The following is a 19,504-nucleotide window of genomic DNA, read 5'->3' as shown; positions in this document are numbered from 1 at the left end:
CATGGTGTAAACATGTATGTTGTCCTTAAGATCCAAACACACACAGAGAGAGAATGAACACACAAGCAAGCAATACTCCAAAGTGCTTCTGTTCCCAAAAAGGGCAGAAGGTGGTGTTTTGATCTCTTCACCACTTTGAATTGATATCTGAGGTTGAGGGAAGCAAAAGAAGAAGGAAGGAAACAACAAAACTCTCCCTTTTCAACTTTGCTCAGAGATCAACCTTCTCCTGTATTTCTCTTTCACACCCAGTTTCAAAAACAGACGATGGAAAGGGAAAGGAGAATAATTTCCCAGGTTTTCCTGCTTCCCCTTGCAAATTAGCACCCCTCTGGTGCTCAGCAGCTACTCTACGAAAGACGTGAAGGACGCTTTTGGATTCTGGAGCCACAAGGAGGGGCTGTGGCAGGGAGGGACCGTGGTTGGAGGAAGCCCCTCGCAAGCCTCTAGAGGCTTCCCCCAGGGCTGAGCCCCTGGCTAGCCCCTCCCCGTTAACTACGGGGCTGTGTTCTGTATTTGGATCCTGTCTCTCTGCATATGCCATTCTGCTTTCTTCTCCTTCCTTCATCTTTTTTATGTTAAAATTTAATGGCCCCTTCGTTTCTCGTTTCCTCAACTCTTATAGGATACTTCCCCTTTCAATCTAAACCTCCCCCACCCCATCCCATTTATGATAGTGGCCTATTTTTCATTTTTCTTTCTGGATTTTTCTGCACCCTAAACTTGGCCAGGTTTGTGGGTGAAAACTTCCACAGCCTTTCTTTGGTGGAGGTAGCCATGTGAAGCATGCTGATTTCCTTTCCATCTAACATTCTGAAGAATGGCCCACTTCCATCTTGATTTTATGGGTAAGTATTTTAGTTGGTAGTTTTGCTGATGGTTCACTTATAATTGCTAATCTTGATTGTAAACTCACATCCACTGAATTTAAAAGCTAGATATAAATGCCCATAATAAATAAATAAGTGCATTGGACATTTCTGTCATCAGTTATGTAGGCCTGTAGCTTGATGGTGTGTGTGCCTGGATGTGTGTGTCTTCTATAAGGAAGGTTGTAAAAATAACTCTGAAAGTGGGAAGTGTCCTCTATGTTTCTCTCTCCTAATTTTGGAAAAGGCAGGCTGGGGCTGCCATGTGGAGTGTGTCAGCTCGGCCCTGCAAAGTGGTGGCATTGCTTGGGTTCCCATCGACATGTGGGCACCCACTTATACGCAAGTCAAAAATGGCTCCAAAAAGGGGCAGAGCAGAATGGGGGGGGGGGGCAGAACTTGGGAACCCACTTACATGTGTTCTGTAACAAAACCCCAGTGTAAGTGGGTAGTTCTTCAAGGGAGCTGTGGACTCAAAAATGTTGAAAACCACACTGGTCTAACTAACTAGTCTAGAGAAGAACATGGCAACCATGCTTGTTCCTTTGTTCTCTCAGATGATAGTTAAAGATGACCTTTCATCAAAGCCTGAGAGAAAAGTGTAAGAAGGAAGAAATAGTCGTAAAACAGGATGCAGCCTGGGAGTATCAGTCTAAACAAGGAGGAGATTCAAAAGCTATAGACCAAACATGTTCACAAGGAATAGACCAAACAGGAAGGGAGGAGTAGCATCATTATACGTAAAGGATGTGTACACCTGTGAAGAAACCCATGACCTGGAGCATGGAAAGCAGATGGAGAGTAAATACTGTAGGAGAGAGAAACAACAGTGATCTTACTGTGGGTGTCTGCTATAGACTACCAAGTCAGACAGAAGAGTTGGATGATGCCTTCCTAGAGCAGATTACCAAACATTCAAAAAGGAGAGATAATCATGGGAGACTTCAACTTCCTCAATATCTGTTGGAACTCAAACTTTGCCAATAATGTAAGGTCCAACAAATTCATCCATTTCCCCACTGACTTTCCCAGAAGGTGGAAGGAGTAACAAGGGGATCATCTATCTTGGACCTAGTTGTCACCAACAGGGAGGAACTGACCAACGAAGTGGAAGTACTCGGAAACCTGGGAGGAAGTGATCATGTCCTCCTGGGTTTCATGATATAAAGGCAAGGGAAAGCTGAGTGTAGTAGGACATGCACTCTGGACTTTAAGACTGTCAAGTTCAACAAGCTTAAGGAGCTACTGGGTGAGATCCCATGGTCAGAGATACTCAGAAAGAAGGGAGTCAAAGATGGATGGGAATTGCTAAACATTGCTATATTGCTATATTGAAGACCCAAATGCAGACAATTCCAACAAGAAATAAAAATGGGAGACATCTAAGGAAATCAGTATGGCTGCATAAGGAGCTTACAGATGAGCTGAGAGTTAAGAAGGGCATGTATAAGAAATGGAAGAAAGGGGAAATCACAAAGGAAGACTATACATGAGTTGCCAACAGTTGCAGGTCAGGCTGGCTAAAGCTCAGAATAAGCTCAGGCTTGCAAGAGAGGTTAATAATAATAATAATAATAATAATAATAATAATAATAATAAAGGTTTATTTGGCTATGTCCAAAATAAGAGGAAAAACAAGCAAGCGGTAGGCCTTCTGCAGGGAAAAGACACAGAAATGCTATTGGGTGACAGAGCCTACTCAACACCTACTTTGCCTCTGTCTTCACCCAAAAGGAAAGCAATGCCCAACCTGGTGATAAGAAAATAAATGATGTAAGGAGGGAACTGCTGCCCGTAATAGAAAAAAAGGTAGTAAAGGGATACCTAGCTACTTTAAATGAATTCCAGTCTCAAGGGCCTGATGAACTGCATCCAGGGGGTGCTAAAGGAACTTGCAGATATAATAATAATAATAATAATAATAATAATAATAATAATAATAATAGCATCTTAAAAAGCAGAGACATCACCTTGCCAACAAAGGTCTGTATAGTTAAAGCTATGGTTTTCCCAGTAGTGATGTATGGAAGTGAGAGCTGGACCATAAAGAAGGCTGATTGCCAAAGAATTGATGCTTTTGAATTATGGTGCTGGAGGAGACTCTTGAGAGTCCCATGGACTGCAAGAAGATCAAACCTATCCATTCTGAAGGAAATCAGCCCTGAGTGCTCACTGGAAGGACAGGTCCTGAAGCTGAGGCTCCCATACTTTGGCCACCTCATGAGAAGAGAAGACTCCCTGGAAAAGACCCTGATGCTGGGAAAGATGCCTCCATCTCCACAAGGAGAAGGGGATGACAGAGGATGAGATGGTTGGATAGTGTTCTCGAAGCTACCAGCATGAGTTTGACCAAAGTGCGGGAGGCAGTGGAAGACAGGAGTGCCTGGTGTGCTCTGGTCCAGGGGGTCACGAAGAGTCGGACACGACTAAACGACTAAAGAACAACATGCAGTTCCTTCAATCCATGAAGTGACACTTTCTGCATACCAGTCACCAACCAACAATAAACAGCCCAGAGAAAAGCCACATAGTTTGCAAACTTTGCATGAAAGGACCAGAATATGGGTTCAGATTCAGAACTCATTAAAAAAATCAAAAATCTAGGCTGCATGATATCCTGGGCAGATAAGTGCTCTCTGTATAGCTTGTGTCTTGCACACATCAGCCCTTAGATATCCCATCAGATTCTTGGTCACCTGGGATACTGTAACAATTTCCAGTTAGTTCATTTGGTCGTGCTCAAATCATAAATCAGTCCTTTTCCTTTGAGGAGTGTAAAATGGAAATGCTAATCATGACTTGTGGTTCGAGGACCCGACCCCCGCGGAGAGGGAATGAATACACCAGGACACGTGATATATGGTTTATGGGCATGAAAAGGCCACAACTTTATTGGTTACAGCAGTGAAAAAGGTATTGGCTTAGGCATTGGATATCCACCACAGGGGTTGAATCACCAGTAGGCGGAGCCTGTTGATGCTAATACAACTATAGGCTCTCCCCTGATGCCACCGGGGGTCGTGCCATGGCCTCCCGCCAAGCAGGCATCGGACAGAATACACGACCGCCGGATTCCTTTAACGGAATACCCAAAATTGAAGGTGTAGGCGATGGCCACACCTAGCCTTCCAACACACCACAACACAATAATCCAATGCCTAACCTACCCACCAATACCACGAAAGTTGTGACGATTGCTACGAGGCAGGCGAAAAAACCAAATGGCCTAATGCCATGTGGAAAAACTCCTACCAGGCCCCCTGCCTAACCAGGGCGACCAACCTAAGGTACATAGCAAGGTTGAGACCCTAAGCTGAAGGGAGTGGAGGGTGGGTGACTCTCGTCGGGCGAAGAGAAAATGAGGCCGGGGCGAGGGCTGGCGCGGTAACTTACCTGGGCACGCCCCCTGCTGGCTCCCGATTGGGTGCCGGTCAGTGGGCGGGGCGCCAGCCAGGTAACAGGGAAAGCAGGGGGCGGCTGCCCCCTGCAAGGGGCGGTGCTCGGGCTCCCGCCGACAACCACTCCCCTCCCTTCCAGGGAGGAGAGTCTTTATCTCACAGGACTGTTTTAAGGACCATCATGAAGGAGCACATGTACAAAACCCTTATTCATTGTTTACATTCCAGTGCACTCTTTATTTACTTACTTAAATCCCACTGAGCTCAACAGTGCTTAAAGCATCCCTCCCTCTGAAGTGAATGGTGTTGCAGGACTGGTGGTCGGGTCTGTTTGTGATGCAAGTGGTTCACCATTTTGAATTTGCTCTCGCCCAGTTGCTGATGGAGCAAGGGACAGCAAAAACAACTGACTTTTTTTTTTAGTATTGTTATAAAAAGGTAAAGTTACCCCTGCCCATACGGGCCAGTCGTGACCGACTTTAGGGTTGCGCGCCCATCTCGCTCAAGAGGCCGGGAGCCGGCACTGTCTGAAGACACTTCCGGGTTACGTGGCCAGCATGACTAAGCTGCATCTGGCGAGCCAGCACCAGTGCCGCACACGGAAACGCCGTTTACCTTCCTGCTAGAAAGCGGTCCCTATTTATCTACTTGCACTTAGGGGTGCTTTCGAACTGCTAGGTAGGCAGGAGCTGGGACCGAACGATGGGAGCTCACCCCGCCGCGGGGATTCGAACCGCCGACCTTTCGATCGGCAGGTCCTAGGCTCTGTGGTTTAAACCACAGCGCCACCCGCGTCCCTTAGTATTGTTATAGATTTGGTCTAAACCTACGTGAAGAGGATGGCTACTGAGATGATCAAGGGCCTGGAAGCCAAGCCTTAGAAGGAATGGTTTAGCTGGGTATCTTTAGTTTGGTAAAGAGGAGATGGAGAGGAGATAGGTGATGAACAGTAGTGTCTTGCAGTAAATAAAAAAGAACCATGCAGAGTCAAAGATCCACAGCAAAAGCAAAACTTTAGTGAGGCAAAAACTTTGTTCCGTGCAATGTACAAGGAGTAAAAAGGCAAAGAGAGAGCAAAGAGAGATAAAGCAGCTCACTGAGCCCAGGAATTTATCTCTCCTGGCTCCACATGACCCTGAGTTAGTCAAAACAATTTGAACCTTCCAGTTTCTTCCAGCACTTTCTAGTTTCTGCCCTCACATACCTTAGTCACGACAATAGGATACCCAACTCCAAATATCTCAAGGGCTGTCACATGGAGGAGGGAGAAAGAAAGGTTGTTTTCTCCTGTTCTTGAGGGTGGGACCTGGACCCATGGCTTCAAGTTACAAGAATGGAGATACTGACTAAAGATCAGGAAAACCTTTCTGACAGCAATGGCTGTTCAACCGTGGAATAGACTCTCACAAGTGGTGGTTGACTCCTCTTCTTTGGAGATTTCTAAGCAGAGGCTAGAAGGCCATCTGTCTAATATGATCTAGTTGAGATTCCTGCAGTGCAGGGCATTGGACTAGATAACCCTCAGGCGGAAGCAAATTGTATGATTTGCTACTGTTCAAAAGCAGCAGTACCACCCACCCACTGATAAAATGGTTGTCCAATGTGGAGGGCACTAACTGGCAGCACAGCCAGGTCAGACTACTGAAGGACCTTTCTGAGTCTTTGGGGCCCTCAGCCAGTATCCAACTTGGTTGATAGCTGGTGCCATCCCTGAGAGAATACTGAGCTAGACCAGCCAAACATCTGACTTGGTGTAATGCAGCTTCTTATTCCTACCTCACTACTGGTATTAGAATTTAACATTTGCTCAGAACCAGATCTTGTCCTTTCACTACACATTAACCACCTTACCACCTGATTAAAATGAATAAAAAGTAATTGGCCTTTAGTATTTAGTCTTCAGTAGGATCCAGTCTACTTTCCCTTTATCCTGCCAAGAATATATACCCTCAACACATAATTAATTTTTCCTCAAAAGTGCTTCCAGCCAACTTTTCTGACTTTGCCTGCTCCTTCAGATAATTAATCTATTGCATTTCCAAATGCTTTTCAAAGGATCACAGAACTTGGAGTAAGTCCTTGAGGAATCCAATACAGTCAAACAACTGTCAAACAATTAGGTCCAGTCATGGCTGACTCTGGGGTTGCGGTGCTCATCTCGCTTTATTGGCTGAGGGAGCCGGTGTACAGCTTCCGGGTCATGTGGCCAGCATGACTAAGCCGCATCTGGTGAACCAGAGCAGCACATGGAAACGCCGTTTACCTTCCCGCACTTTGACTTCTACTTGCACTTTGGCGTGCTTTCGAACTGCTAGGTTGGCAGGAGCAGGGACCGAGCGACGGGAGGTCACCCCATCGCGGGGATTCGAACCGCTGACCTTCCGATCAGCAAGTCCTAGGCTCTGTAGTTTAACCCACAGCGCCACCCGCGTCCCTCAAACAACTGCTACAGCACTCAAAAACTTGGTTCAGAAACCCTAGCTAATGAAAATCAGTGGAGCTACACCATTATTCAACAATTGTTGGTAGATCTGTCCTCTGTTGGTGTGGAGAGCTGGTTTTGATCTGCTATAGAAAAATAACATCTCCACCTTTTTAGAAAGCATTCTCAAGAACAGATGTGAGGCTCAAGCTGGTCCTGATTTAGACATATGAAAGAAGGAAGAAATGCCAAATGGAGAACAGTTTCCACTAGAGGCCCTTTCCCCTCCTCTGTTTAATCTACTGAATCATAGAATCATAGAATCATAGAGTTGGAAGAGACCACAAGGGTCATCGAGTCCAACCCCCTGCCAAGCAGGAAACACCATCAGAGCACTCCTGACATATGGTTGTCAAGCCTCTGCTTAAAGACCTCCAAAGAAGGAGACTCCACCACACTCCTTGGCAGCAAATTCCACTGTCGAACAGCTCTTACTGTCAGGAAGTTCTTCCTAATGTTTAGGTGGAATCTTCTTTCTTGTAGTTTGGATCCATTGCTCCGTGTCCGCTTCTCTGGAGCAGCAGAAAACAACCTTTCTCCCTCCTCTATGTGACATCCTTTTATATATTTGAACATGGCTATCATATCACCCCTTAACCTCCTCTTCTCCAGGCTAAACATGCCCAGCTCCCTTAGCCGATCCTCATAAGGCATTGTTTCCAGGCCTTTGACCATTTTGGTTGCCCTCCTCTGGACACGTTCCAGTTTGTCAGTGTCTTTCTTGAACTGTGGTGCCCAGAACTGGACACAGTACTCCAGGTGAGGTCTGACCAGAGCAGAATACAGTGGCACTATAACTTCCCTTGATCTAGATGCTATACTCCTATTGATGCAGCCCAGAATTGCATTGGCTTTTTTAGCTGCCGCGTCACACTGTTGGCTCATGTTAAGTTTGTGGTCAACCAAGACTCCTAGATCCTTTTCACATGTACTGCTCTCAAGCCAGGTGTCACCCATCTTGTATTTGTGCCTCTCATTTTTTTGGCCCAAGTGCAATACTTTACATTTCTCCCTGTTAAAATTCATCTTGTTTGTTTTGGCCCAGTTCTCTAATCTGTCAAGGTCGTTTTGAAGTGTGATCCTGTCTTCTGGGGTGTTAGCCACCCATACTGCGTATCCTCCATGCTATGTTGGATGATAAGTCTGTCTTTAGCTGAAGGTGGCACTTCAGGGAGCAACAGACACCCTGGGCCTTTATTAAAGGTTTAATCCAGAGCTTTCCAAACTGTGTGTTGTGACATATTAGTGTGTCGGCTGCAGCGTGTAGGTGTCACACTTCTCCTGGGGCTCAAAAGGGGTTAGTTTAACCTCCGGTTTGCTAGTAAAACTGAATTACTGTGTTGTGAAATGATGCATGTCTAAAAAATGTGTCACCAACATTAAACATTTGGAAAGCTGTGGGTTAATCCAACATAACAGTTGGATAGTTAAACTATGGAACTCACCCCCACAGGGGGCAGTGATGGCCATCAACTTGGAGAGCTTTAAAACAGAATTAGGCAAATCCATTGAGAATTAGGCTGTCCATGGCTGCTAGTCATGATGGAGGTTAGGCTCTGCCTCCACCAACTGTGGAGCCAATGCTCTTGGAGGCAGGAATGCTTCTGAATACCAGAAGCTCTTGTGCTCAGGTCCTGCTTGTGGCATCCTGCAGGCATCTGGGTGGACACGGTGAGAACAGGATGCTAGGTTAGGTGGCCTGATCCAGCAGGCTCTTATGTTCTTCAACTTTAACCAGACCCAAGGGGGCACAAGGCATCCTGTCCCCTCCCCTGAGGCAAAGTCGCACTTGCTGCCCAGTGCCACCCCACGCATTGACTTTCAGCTTGTGTGGGTGAGCAGGCCAGGGCTCCCATCCAACAACTTGGAAGGAGGACCCCAGGGAGCAAAGGGTCCTTCCAGACGGAGGCACCGTGGTTGAGAGGGCATCAGTATTTAAAGTTTAGTAAACTGCTTGACTTTATAATAAGTGTTTAGTACTAGAGCAGGACACAGGTGGCGCTGTGGGTAAAAGCCTCAGCGCCTAGGGCTTGCCGATCAAGAGGTCGGCGGTTCGAATCCCCGCGGCGGGGTGCACGCCCGTTGTTCGGTCCCAGCCAACCTAGCAGTTCGAAAGCACTCCCGGGTGCAAGTAGATAAATAGGGACCGCTTACTAGCGGGAAGGTAAACGGCGTTTCCATGTGCGGCTCTGGCTCGCCAGAGCAGCAATGTCACGCTGGCCACGTGACCCGGAAGTGTCTTCGGACAGCGCTGGCCCTCGGCCTCTTTGAGTGAGATGGGCGCACAACCCTAGAGTCTGTCAAGACTGGCCCGTACGGGCAGGGGTACCTTTACCTTTACCTTAGTACTAGAGCAGTCAACAGCGGCAGGATAACCCCTCCCCCCAAACCCCCAAAATATTTGGGGGAGGTGCACAGAGGGCTGGAGGTGGAGAAGAGGGGCTGGCGGCACCATTGCGCAAGTGCAAACAAATAGACATCATTACTGACTTGGTCAACTGTGGAAGGGAGCACACAAAACATTCATTGTCTAAATGACCAAAGTAAAGATGGATATGAAGTACTGAAGTAATTAATATGTACTGAAAACACTGTACTGAAAACAAAATGTGATTTTTCCCTTTTGTAAGATATTAAAGGAGAAGAAAAGACAGAGTTGGAGAATTTTGTATATATGGCTGTCTATTTTCAATATGTATTACTGTCACCCAATCTCCAAGCTATGTGAGATTCCAGGGGTCCCAGGTGCGCTTGCCAGGGTCTGTATTCCTTTTGGGGACAATGAGGCACAACAGAGACTGCGGTGTCTTTATGATATAGTTACACATATATACAACCTGTGTCTAGGTGGAGAGAGTTCATAGCATTCACAGCCCAAGAGGGTCCTGTTCCTCCCATTGCTGTAGCCTCAGATTCCAAGAAACCTCAAACATCATGTCTGAACTTCTCTGCCACATAAAACAGACTGCCCGCCTTGTGTTCAGTCCCCGCTCCCAGCTTTACAAAAGGGAACACTTTTTCCTGTTCGCTTACCTCCTTGCCCACTGCAATTCTGGAAGCTTCCCCCTCCCAACTATAGAATGGTCTTTTGCTGTTTACCCAGTGCTCATGGCAGTCCAGCAGAGAGTCTTCCTTCTTGATGGCTTTCTTGATGGCTTACCGACTCTGCCTTTGTTTCATAATGGCCCATCCCCAGGCAATTCCCTGATCAGGAAAACAAGCCTCGCCTATTTTTTTACATTGCTAAATCCGTTGATTAAACACCAACATTTACTAAAGCCAGGAATTATGAGGTTTGCTTAACTTCTAACCCCTTTGATGAATCCAGAGATTTTAGGGGAGCCTTGCCCTCAACTTATAACAATATGTTTTCTTTGTATTCACTGTTGTTCATGTTTATAATAATTTAAATCCCTTCTGTGCCTCCATTTTAACTGATAGCTTAAGTGGCTATTTTAAACAGCAGGTTTGCATGAGGGAGGGACACAACTATTCATATATTACTAGGAATGTTTTGAGAGAAGCTGAGTCACTAACTTCCCAGCAATAAAACCTCAAAATGGAGCACTAAGTGCTGACTCCACCAAACATACGTCATGGATTGCAGCAGCTATTCTAAAGATATCTAAAGGGGGTGTAGAGGAGAGATTTAAAGTGGATGTGTCCTAACTAAAAGGCATACTCAGATTCTGAGAAGCAAGCAGATGCAAAGCATAAATGAAGTTGTGATCTCACTGAGTGTGTACTTTTGTGGGTTTGTATCCACGGATCACATGTTACATTGTCAGTTATGTTGTTGAGGGCTTGGGGCTTCCTCTACAGATAAGGCACCCATAGCTCTGGCCTTTTCAACACAATTTGAGCTGTTTACAAAGTGGAAAGCTTTTCTGGAGTTGGGGTGCTTCCACATAGGTATTTATTGTGGGGTGGGTGCTCCCTGCCCATGCAAGTTTTCTGCAGTGTTGACACAATATCATTAGAATGCCAACCTGTAATCCCCCTACCACTTAGTCCAGATTTACCCTTTACATGCTAATTCCAGTAAGTTAACAACAACAAACTGTTGCCAACAACTTGTTTGTGATAGCTGAGTAATTCATTTGCAAATTAAGCCCCGTCTGGAAGCACCCCAACTTTGAGAACTGTAGTCCTACTTCTTTCACTTGTAAACACACAGTTTCATTAAAGGACAGATCATGGACTGCATCCAAATGTAGTCATATTTTTGTACACCTTTTATCTCAACACATGCACTTTTGTGCACACTTTGACTAAAATATGTATTTACATGTATTTCAGTACATTTCTGAGCAGAGAACTGTACTTCAAAATTTGGGGAAGGGTAACTGTTCTGATCTGGGTTTTAGTTTTGGAAGTGCAAATCAGCTCAGTTCACATAAAAATGTGAGCTGAACAAAATTCCTGCGCGCCCCTAAGTCCTCCTGGTTTCTATGAGTCTTCAGTAAATACAGTGGTACCTCGGGTTACAGACGCTTCAGGTTACAGACTCCGCTAACCCAGAAATAGTACCTTAGGTTAAGAACTTTGCTTCAGGATGAGAATAGAAATCGTGCGACGGCAGCAGTGGGAGGCCCCATTAACTAAAGTGGTGGTTCAGGTTAAGAACAGTTTCAGGTTAAGAACAGATCTCCAGAATGAATTAAATTCTTAACCTGAGGTACTGAGGCATCTGATCAAGGTCTGTATTTTAAAATGAGCTTAAAGATATATTTGCAAATGTTTGTATGTTTCATGCCAGGCAGAAACCAGCTGGCTAAGTACTCTGGCAGTTGTTTTTCTTCCTGCTCTCCTGAACAAGCCCCCCCCCCCGATTTATAGCAGTAGCAGGAGACAAGTTTCTCAAAGTTGTAAAAGGGAATTACAGGCTGGGAGCAAAGGTTATACTGACCCTACATATTACAGAATACAATCAAGCTGCAAAAACACTAATTAAGAGTTGGTAAATAGTAAGATTTATTGTTTAACAGAAAATAATACCATGTGCCTCCCATCAGATTCTAGCCATATTTCCCCAAGGTTTAAGGTATCCTGAGAAAGTTAAAGGGCAATAAATTTTGGGAAGGGCTAATGGGAAAAGCAGCTGGCTGGGAAAGGGGGGTGTAAACTGAAGAGGCTTCTTTTTACTGAGTTCCTTTTACTTTGCAAAGGCCTTTTCTTCTAAAAAGCTATCTATGTTATGTATGAGATTTATTGGCTTAATGTAATTATGCAAAGGATTTAGAAAGTAAGAAATGTTAGATAAGAATGTTAGATTCTTATTTCATTGATGGTGTGTGAGAATGTGAACCCAAGATCTCTGTTTAGATAGAATTTAATACCATGAGCCATTTGTTTTAGCCATTTGTTTTGGAATGCAGGGGCAACAGGGGCAAAAGGTGATCTGGTAATTAAGGTGCCTTGTTGAGGCAAATGTAAGATATATGGCTACTTGTCTGCCATTTGGATTTGGATTTGATATCCCGCCTTTTACTCCCCTTCAGGAGTCTCAAAGCAGCTAACATTCTCCTTTCCCTTCCTCCCCCACAACAAACACTCTGTGAGGTGAGTGGGGCTGAGAGACTTCAAAGAAGTGTGACTGGCCCAAGGTCACCCAGCAACTGCATGTGGAGGAGCGGAGACGCGAACCCGGTTCCCCAGATTACGTGACTACCGCTCTTAACCACTACACCACACGGAAATATAGCTCTTTGTCTCCCATAAAAGGTAATAGGAAATGGGTGTATCTTTTATGATTGGTTCTAGCAAACAGCCAATAGGAATTTCAACCAGGCTGATTGGACAGAGGCAGCCAAAGGAGGAGCAAGGGGGCTGGGCTGAGGGAATATAAGTGCTGGTCATCAGGGCTGGAGTGGGGAGAGCTTTGGTAACCATATACCACTGTGCCTATCATTTATTTGTCTGACAAATAAATTATTATTTTAATTTCTCTATTGCTGCGTTGAATATTTCATTCCAGCTAAGCGTTAACCACAAGCAGGGTGCTACAGTACCACTGTATCACTTGATCTGGTTTGAACCCTATGAGCTCAAGAAGAAAAGTAGCAACAAGCTGTTTTTCTTTGCTCTGATTTTGGCCCCTCTGCCACATTTTAGGAGAGCTATGAACTATTCAAGCTTTTATTATGCCTGCACTTAATGGCCTCACCACTAGTTCAGAAAATTACCATTACCCTCCCGCTGCCTTCTCCCTCACCTGTCTTACGCATGCTTCCTGCAGTTGTGCTTTGAAATACCATACCGTAGCAACAGAAACTTCCTCAGGCACAAATAATTCCTAGCAGAGCCTGACTGCTTTCCCTTTGTGTTGCTGGGGCTTGATCACAGTGAAAAACACAGCCTGTTTATTGCTGCATCAAATCAACTACTCAGACCACTGTTAGTGTTTTAGGCCCATTCCATTTTATGTTATTATTCTGGCCTCAAGTTCCAATGCAGCCCTACTCCATCTGGTTTTGAATATTCATAGGCTTTGTTTATTGCCAGTTTGGCAGATGATATATGTAGAACTATCTATGTTACACCAATGGACTTAGTGCTATATTGATTTATGCATGGGAGATAGATGTCTGACCCAAATGCTAATCAAAGAGGAGAAGACATTAATGTGGCCTAGCAGACAGCACAGTTTTAGTTCCCCTACTTGGTCGAACTTTTTGCCCTTTGGAAATTATTATACAATACAGTAGATGAACAAACAGAACAGGACAAATCTAGTTATTGTTTTTTTTAAAATAATATTTATTCCAATTTTCAAAAATACAGAAAAAATTGAAAAAGACAATATACAATAAAATAAGAAGAGAAAAAAAACAAAAAAAAATTAACAATACGTAAAAAAAACCATCCCTCCACCCCACCAACAAGAGAAAAAAGCAAAAAACAAAAACATTTTAAAAAGAAAACACTTCCATTTTTCAAGATTCCTTCCTTCGATAACTTATTTCCTCGACTTCCTCCCACCTCCCTTTTTGTATTCCAATTTATTAATTAGATCAGCAATTTCTTCCCATCTTTCACTGCTTGCTCGCTTAATTATCATTAATGCATTTAAACCTTATTCTCCTATCAGCATCTAGAAAATTATCCAAATTCCAATCTAATAAACAGAGAAAAGAGAAAAACCTTAACTTATACCCTTAAATCTTAAACCTTATATCTTGTACCCTTAAATCTTAATATCTCAAATCCTTGTCATATTGCCACTAAAGTCCAATAAGTTCATTCCACCATCTCCCAACACTCCTTAATTAAACAATTTTATGCTAAATGCTGTTTTTTTAAAAAAAAATTCCCAATTTTTCCCACCATCTCTTCCCCCTGGTTTCAGATTTTATCAGTCTTTTCTACTAATTATCTGTCTTTTCTGTCATTTCCAATAATTCCCTCAACCCGGTGCTCTTATGTCCGAGGCTCTTAACTCTTCTCTTTGGTCTGCCTGCAAGTTTCTTTCCAAACCTAAAATTAAATCCCAAAGGACTTTTTTCTCGACAGCTCCTTTACTCAATTTCAACCTGCTTGCCCATGTTCCATGCTCAAATTTATAATCCAAAAGATATTCCAAAGCATACTCCACAGTCTCTTTGGGGTTACGGAAATCCATTTTTCCAAGCTTTCCCGCAGTGCCACCCTCCAGCAAAAAATCCATCCATCTTGCCTTGCTCAGTCCAAATGGGGCACTGCCTCTCCAGCTCTGAATTTCAACGTCCATAACCTCAAACTTCAATTTATGTCCATCAATTTGAGACACTGATGCTAGGACTTCCACATGAAATTCATCTTGCAAAGACAAAACAGGTTGTTTTGGTTGTCCCATCCTCTTCTCCAATACTTGCTCTTTCAAAGTTGGCTCCACATCAGAGCAGGTCTGAGCAGCACCTGTTGAATTACTCACTTTCTGTACCAAAGCAGAAACATTTTGTTTCAATCCAGAGATACTCTGTTCAAGAGTACCCACTGTCTTTGTCAATTGTTCCAACAGAGCTGTTATTCTATCAGCCATTTCCCCAGGAACTTCTTGTTTTTCCAGGGTTTCTTAAAGTTCTTCAAGGCCGCTTATTTCACAGCCTCCATGGAATTTTCCGCCTCAAAGATGTAACAGTCACAACAGTTTCTGAAGCTCCCTCTATTGGCAACAGTTTCTATTTTTTGTTATTTTCAGTTCAGAATTCAGTTACAAGATTACAAACCAGCTCTTCTTCTTTTTAAAATGCCACAAAGTCAAATCAAGATGTGCTCCATTCCCCGTTGTTGTTGTTGTTGTTGTTGTTGTTATTATTATTATTATTATTATCATAAGACCTTTGGCAGCCCGATCCCAGGCTCGAGACAGTAGTAAACCAGGTCGTCTTCTTTGCTGTCCTGCAGGTTTCAATCATCCACAAAGGAATTCCCCCCTCTTCCCCTGCTTCCGAGGGGGTGTTCAATATCTTAAATGGTGAAAATTAATACTTTACAAAGTACTTTTCGTAGGCTTCAGCTTACAGCGGCTTTGCTTTAATCTTTTTACAAAACGGAAGGTGGACTTCCTGTTTAGACCTTCACGTTCAAGTGCCAAATCCAAGTATTTGATAATCCAATTCAGTTTACTTACGAAAATTTACTTAAAGTCCAAATGTCCACAGGAAAAGTCGGTGCTTTCTGGTAACAGCTGTGCGGCTTCACTCCCTGAAAGTAGCGGTCAATTCGATGTACCGCGCCACTCACCCCACGTTGCTCCGGAGCCCCGAAACCGGGTCTCCCCGCGAGTAGGGGAGGCGCAAAAGGTACGTGCCAAATGCCAAGCCCACGGTCTTCTTCCGACCGTGGTTTTTTGCGGGTCTCCGCCTCGCTGTGGCGGTCAGACCCTTGTTTCCAGAGAGCTGATTCCTCTGAGACGGAGGAAATCTGCCATTATCCAGAAGCGCCAACCCGGAAGTGTAGGACAAATCTAGTTTTCTACTTCATGGCTCTACAAGAAGGCAACAGGCAATGCAAGTTGCAAACCACAGAAAACCCAATCTATGATGTTATCTTATTAGCAGAGGCTCCTGGCCCCCAGCGCAGTCCGGCCCGGTGCTCGTCTCCGCAAGTGTTGGTTCCTCAGATGTTGGCAGAGGAGTGCCAGGCCTGCCAGGGGCACCTGCTTTGCGCCCCCTCAAAAATCCATGCCCAGGGCCACGGCCCCACTGGCACCCCCACATTATGCCTCTGGTCATGTGGCCTGCCCTGCACCACCTAAGCTGGTGGGCTGCCTTCAGGAGGATGTTGTAATGTTGCAGCACTGAAATAAAAGTCAGCTATCAGTCTGATTGGCTTCTGTATGTGAAACGGGGCGAGTGCTGCATCTTGTCCTTTGCCTCAAACAGCAGAATATCTCGGGCATATGCCAGAAACCACATTCTTTTGTATTCAGTGGTCTGTGTTTGCCTTAGTCTGGACCAGGCACCCCCAAACTCGGCCCTCCAGGTGTTTTGGGACTACAATTCCCATCATCCCTGACCACTGGTCCTGTTAGCTAGGGATGATGGCAGTTGTAGTCCCAAAACATCTGGAGGGCCGAGTTTGGAGATGTCTGGTCTGGACTAAGGATTCTGAGCTCCTGTGTTCTGATTTGATACATGATATCCATTTCAGGCTTTGGGCCTCTGCCATTGGCCCTTAAACTCTGAGTCATGGTTTGCAGCTTGGACGTTTAGACAGCCAATCACGTTGGGAGTGGGAGTGGCCCAGGCCTTCAGAAATGTATATAAGCAATTGCTTTGCCCCTGTTGTCCTGTTCTGTTAGTTCAATCAAGGTTCTTGCTGTTGTCACTGTGTCTTGCCTCATGGCAACCCACCTATACTTCACATATAATTTCTTCAACTGAGGCAGAACTGTGGGACAAGGTAGAGGTCTGTTGCTACAGAAAATAAGCAACACAACAGAAAAAGCTTTAAGCATTTAGAGAAACTAGATTGTCTCTATACTTACAGGTTTTCCTGTCAGCCAAATCCACAACAGGTGTACCTAAAGGGTTGCCCAAGAAACCTTTACTTCATGAAACAAATATTCACCCTAAAGTTTTGATTCTAAGGATTCAAATTTGTAAACTGCAATTTCAATTGTCTTGTTTACCCTTGTGAATTAAGAGAGTTGTAATGTCACCTTATTTTGAGTGTTCTGCTATACGGCAGCAAAGCACACACCACTTGAAGTTTCCAAGGGAAGCAATTCAACAGCTTTCACGTTTGCTGTTTACCCTTTGCATCCTCAACGTTCCCTGGCAACGCAAGATCACCCAGCAAGTAGATCAGGCTGACCTAACTAACATCTGGATAGTCTCAGAGAAGCCTTTGCTGATATATATTTGCATAGGATGCAAGACTGTTGCACACCAAAATACATAGTCTATTGTGAGATATTCAGCACTTGAAAACTAGAATTCACACAAGCTCCCATGTAGAAGTAGGATGTTTGTAAATGATACTTTATTTAAATGAGTATGTGTGTGGGGGGGAATTAAATGAGTGAAAGAAAAATCTTCTGAATTGCCAGATGATATTAGAGCTGACCAAAAATGGGAAGCCCATTTTCACCAGCTATTTTGGTAATCCCTAAAATAGAATGAACTTGAAGGGGCTTGAAAGTGTAAACGGGGGAGCGGTATTAACCCTCATGATGTTCCTTTTTGAAAAGCTCAATTCACCAGAATTGATCTTGTGATACTATTATTTATTATGCACCCATAAATTCTCAAGGTGATGTGAGCTTTTGTGGATGAATTCCATGTATTTTGAAGCAATTCTTTTGTTGTAATTTTTGTGATATAATTTGTCAGTCGGTTGTGTGTGGTTGTACTGTATTGATGAGGTCTTTTCAGAGCACTCTCAGGGTCTTTACTCAAGGTCCTACCAAGCCAAAATGGCCAGGCCTGCTGCAGGTTAGACAAAAGCAACCCTGCAACAGTTTTGCTGCAATGAAATTGTCCGTACTGCATGCACAATGTTAACCATGCCAAAAATAAAACCCCAAATTGAAGGCAAGTAGCGGCACAAATTAAAGAACACAAATATCAAGCAGCCTCAGAAGAAATGCCTATTATCTGCAAACAGCTGTGCTCATACTCAGTTTAATAAATATGCACCTGAGCTCAGAGACATTTTTGTATGGAAGGTTTCTTTTTAAAGAGATCAAATAAATTAATTTATAATTATTTGGAGAACCTACAAAGTGCCTTTCCACCTTCTATCTTATGATGTGAGGATTTTATTTTACAATTGGCTATGTTTGTTGCAAACTCCTGCTTTTGTGATTCCACAGGCCAAAGAAACAGCTGCTTGCAATTTATTTAATCAGCATTAGAATGCATAACCATTTCTATTTGGTCACCGTGACAGCAAAGCTGTTTTTCATATATAAAAATATCTCATTAGCCTGATTATCTGCAAATCTGGGGAAGTAGGTAGCAAACTGAGATTCGTGCAGTCTTAGTCCTGTTTTATCACATTCCAAATAAATAAATAAATAAATAAATAAATAAATAAATGCAATGTGAATGCTCCCTGTGGATATTCTTTCTTGTAAATGAGCCTACTGGTTTTGTTACATTATTTACATTAATATAGTAATATGAAAACATGGGCATACAAGGCCAGATCCGAAAGTATGATAATGCTGTCATGGAGCGAAGTTTTGTGTATGTGCAGAAGCTGACAGTAAAAAGCTAGAACATGCTAGAGCATTGCGTGTCGAGGTCCCCAATCCACCCCCCAAATAACTCACAACAGACACGTAATTTTTGTTTAAGATTTTTGGCATGATTTTGGCCACAACTTTATTCAAATACAAACCGTGAGTGGTTGTTTAGGCATTGGTTAAGACTATCTGTCCCCCCGCCTGGGGACAGAACTGACTTCCGGGCACCACCGAAAGACAGTGCGGGGGAAAGCAAGTCGGGGAGGCATTGGAGCTGAGTCACAGACCCTCAATTCTCATCCGCCTGCTCCCCGAAGGCTTGCCGGCCCTAGTCCCATTCCAGGGATTGGACGAAAAGATGGCAAGCCCCAGGATTCCTTTAACGGAATTCCCTTTCCGCAGCAACCATGGAGGGGCAGGCACAGCCTATCCTGACCCCTCCTCCAACGGAATTCCCTTTCCGCAGCAACCATGGAGGGGCAGGCACAGCCTATCCTGACCCCTCCTCCACCAGATTTATAACCAATGCCTAACCACAACCTTACAAGTTGTGACGATTTGCTACGCAGTAGGCAAAAACCACCCAGCCAGCCAATTTGCCAGGTGGAAAAATTCCTACCAGGCCCCTGCTCAAAGGCAGACGACCCCCATGACAGGCATAGCAAGGTCAACGCAATAACCCCTTACTCTAGGGCGGGTGGGCGGGTGATCCGTTGCACGCAGCAAAAGAGAAAGTACAAGGCTGCGTGCAGAGTATTTAAACCTTTTTTACCCCTCCCACCAAAATTGCAACATAACTTTTACCCCAGCAACCCAGTGAACCAATCACTGCCCCAGGCCATCTTTAGAGACCTTGCCTGGTAACAGAGGGGTGGCTCAGTAGACCCCACCGCAACACGTGCTCTCCCTGAAGGAGAACACGCTTTCTAGTGAGTCTGTAACTTTCCATTGTGCTCAACCCAAGCAGCTGTTGTTTTCTACTGGGTGCCTTATCTAAGTGCCAAGGTCACTGGGAAGTGTATATCTGCTGCCCAGTGAACAGTTTCTCATTCTCATTCTTTCACTGACTATCTCTTGTTTT

The 19,504-nt window shown here is 44.3% G+C and overlaps 2 protein-coding genes across 13 annotated transcripts in view; one reads left to right on the top strand and one right to left on the bottom strand.

Moving 5' to 3' along the window:
• Positions 1–19,504, top strand: part of NUDT5 (nudix hydrolase 5) — a 1,423,229-nt gene that overhangs the window by 169,052 nt on the left and 1,234,673 nt on the right. The gene's annotated exons all lie outside the window — the stretch shown is intronic.
• LMNTD1 (lamin tail domain containing 1) overlaps positions 1–19,504 on the bottom strand; it is a 237,970-nt gene that overhangs the window by 44,913 nt on the left and 173,553 nt on the right. For 2 of the 12 annotated variants that reach the window (XM_083399812.1, XM_083399809.1), the window contains exon 11: positions 8,219–8,407. The exons of the other annotated variants lie outside the window; for them this stretch is intronic. In XM_083399812.1, the coding sequence (XP_083255938.1) occupies positions 8,234–8,407 (174 nt within the window). In that variant the 3' untranslated portion in view covers positions 8,219–8,233. Of the gene's footprint in view, positions 1–8,218; positions 8,408–19,504 lie in introns of those variants that run through there. 12 annotated transcript variants of the gene reach the window in all.

The sequence above is a fragment of the Podarcis tiliguerta genome (assembly GCF_965153285.1).
Source record: "Podarcis tiliguerta genome assembly, chromosome: 10".
NCBI classification, from domain to species: domain Eukaryota; kingdom Metazoa; phylum Chordata; class Lepidosauria; order Squamata; family Lacertidae; genus Podarcis; species Podarcis tiliguerta.
Note: the sequence above shows the minus strand (reverse complement) of the source record. Positions and strands in the feature narration are given on the sequence as shown.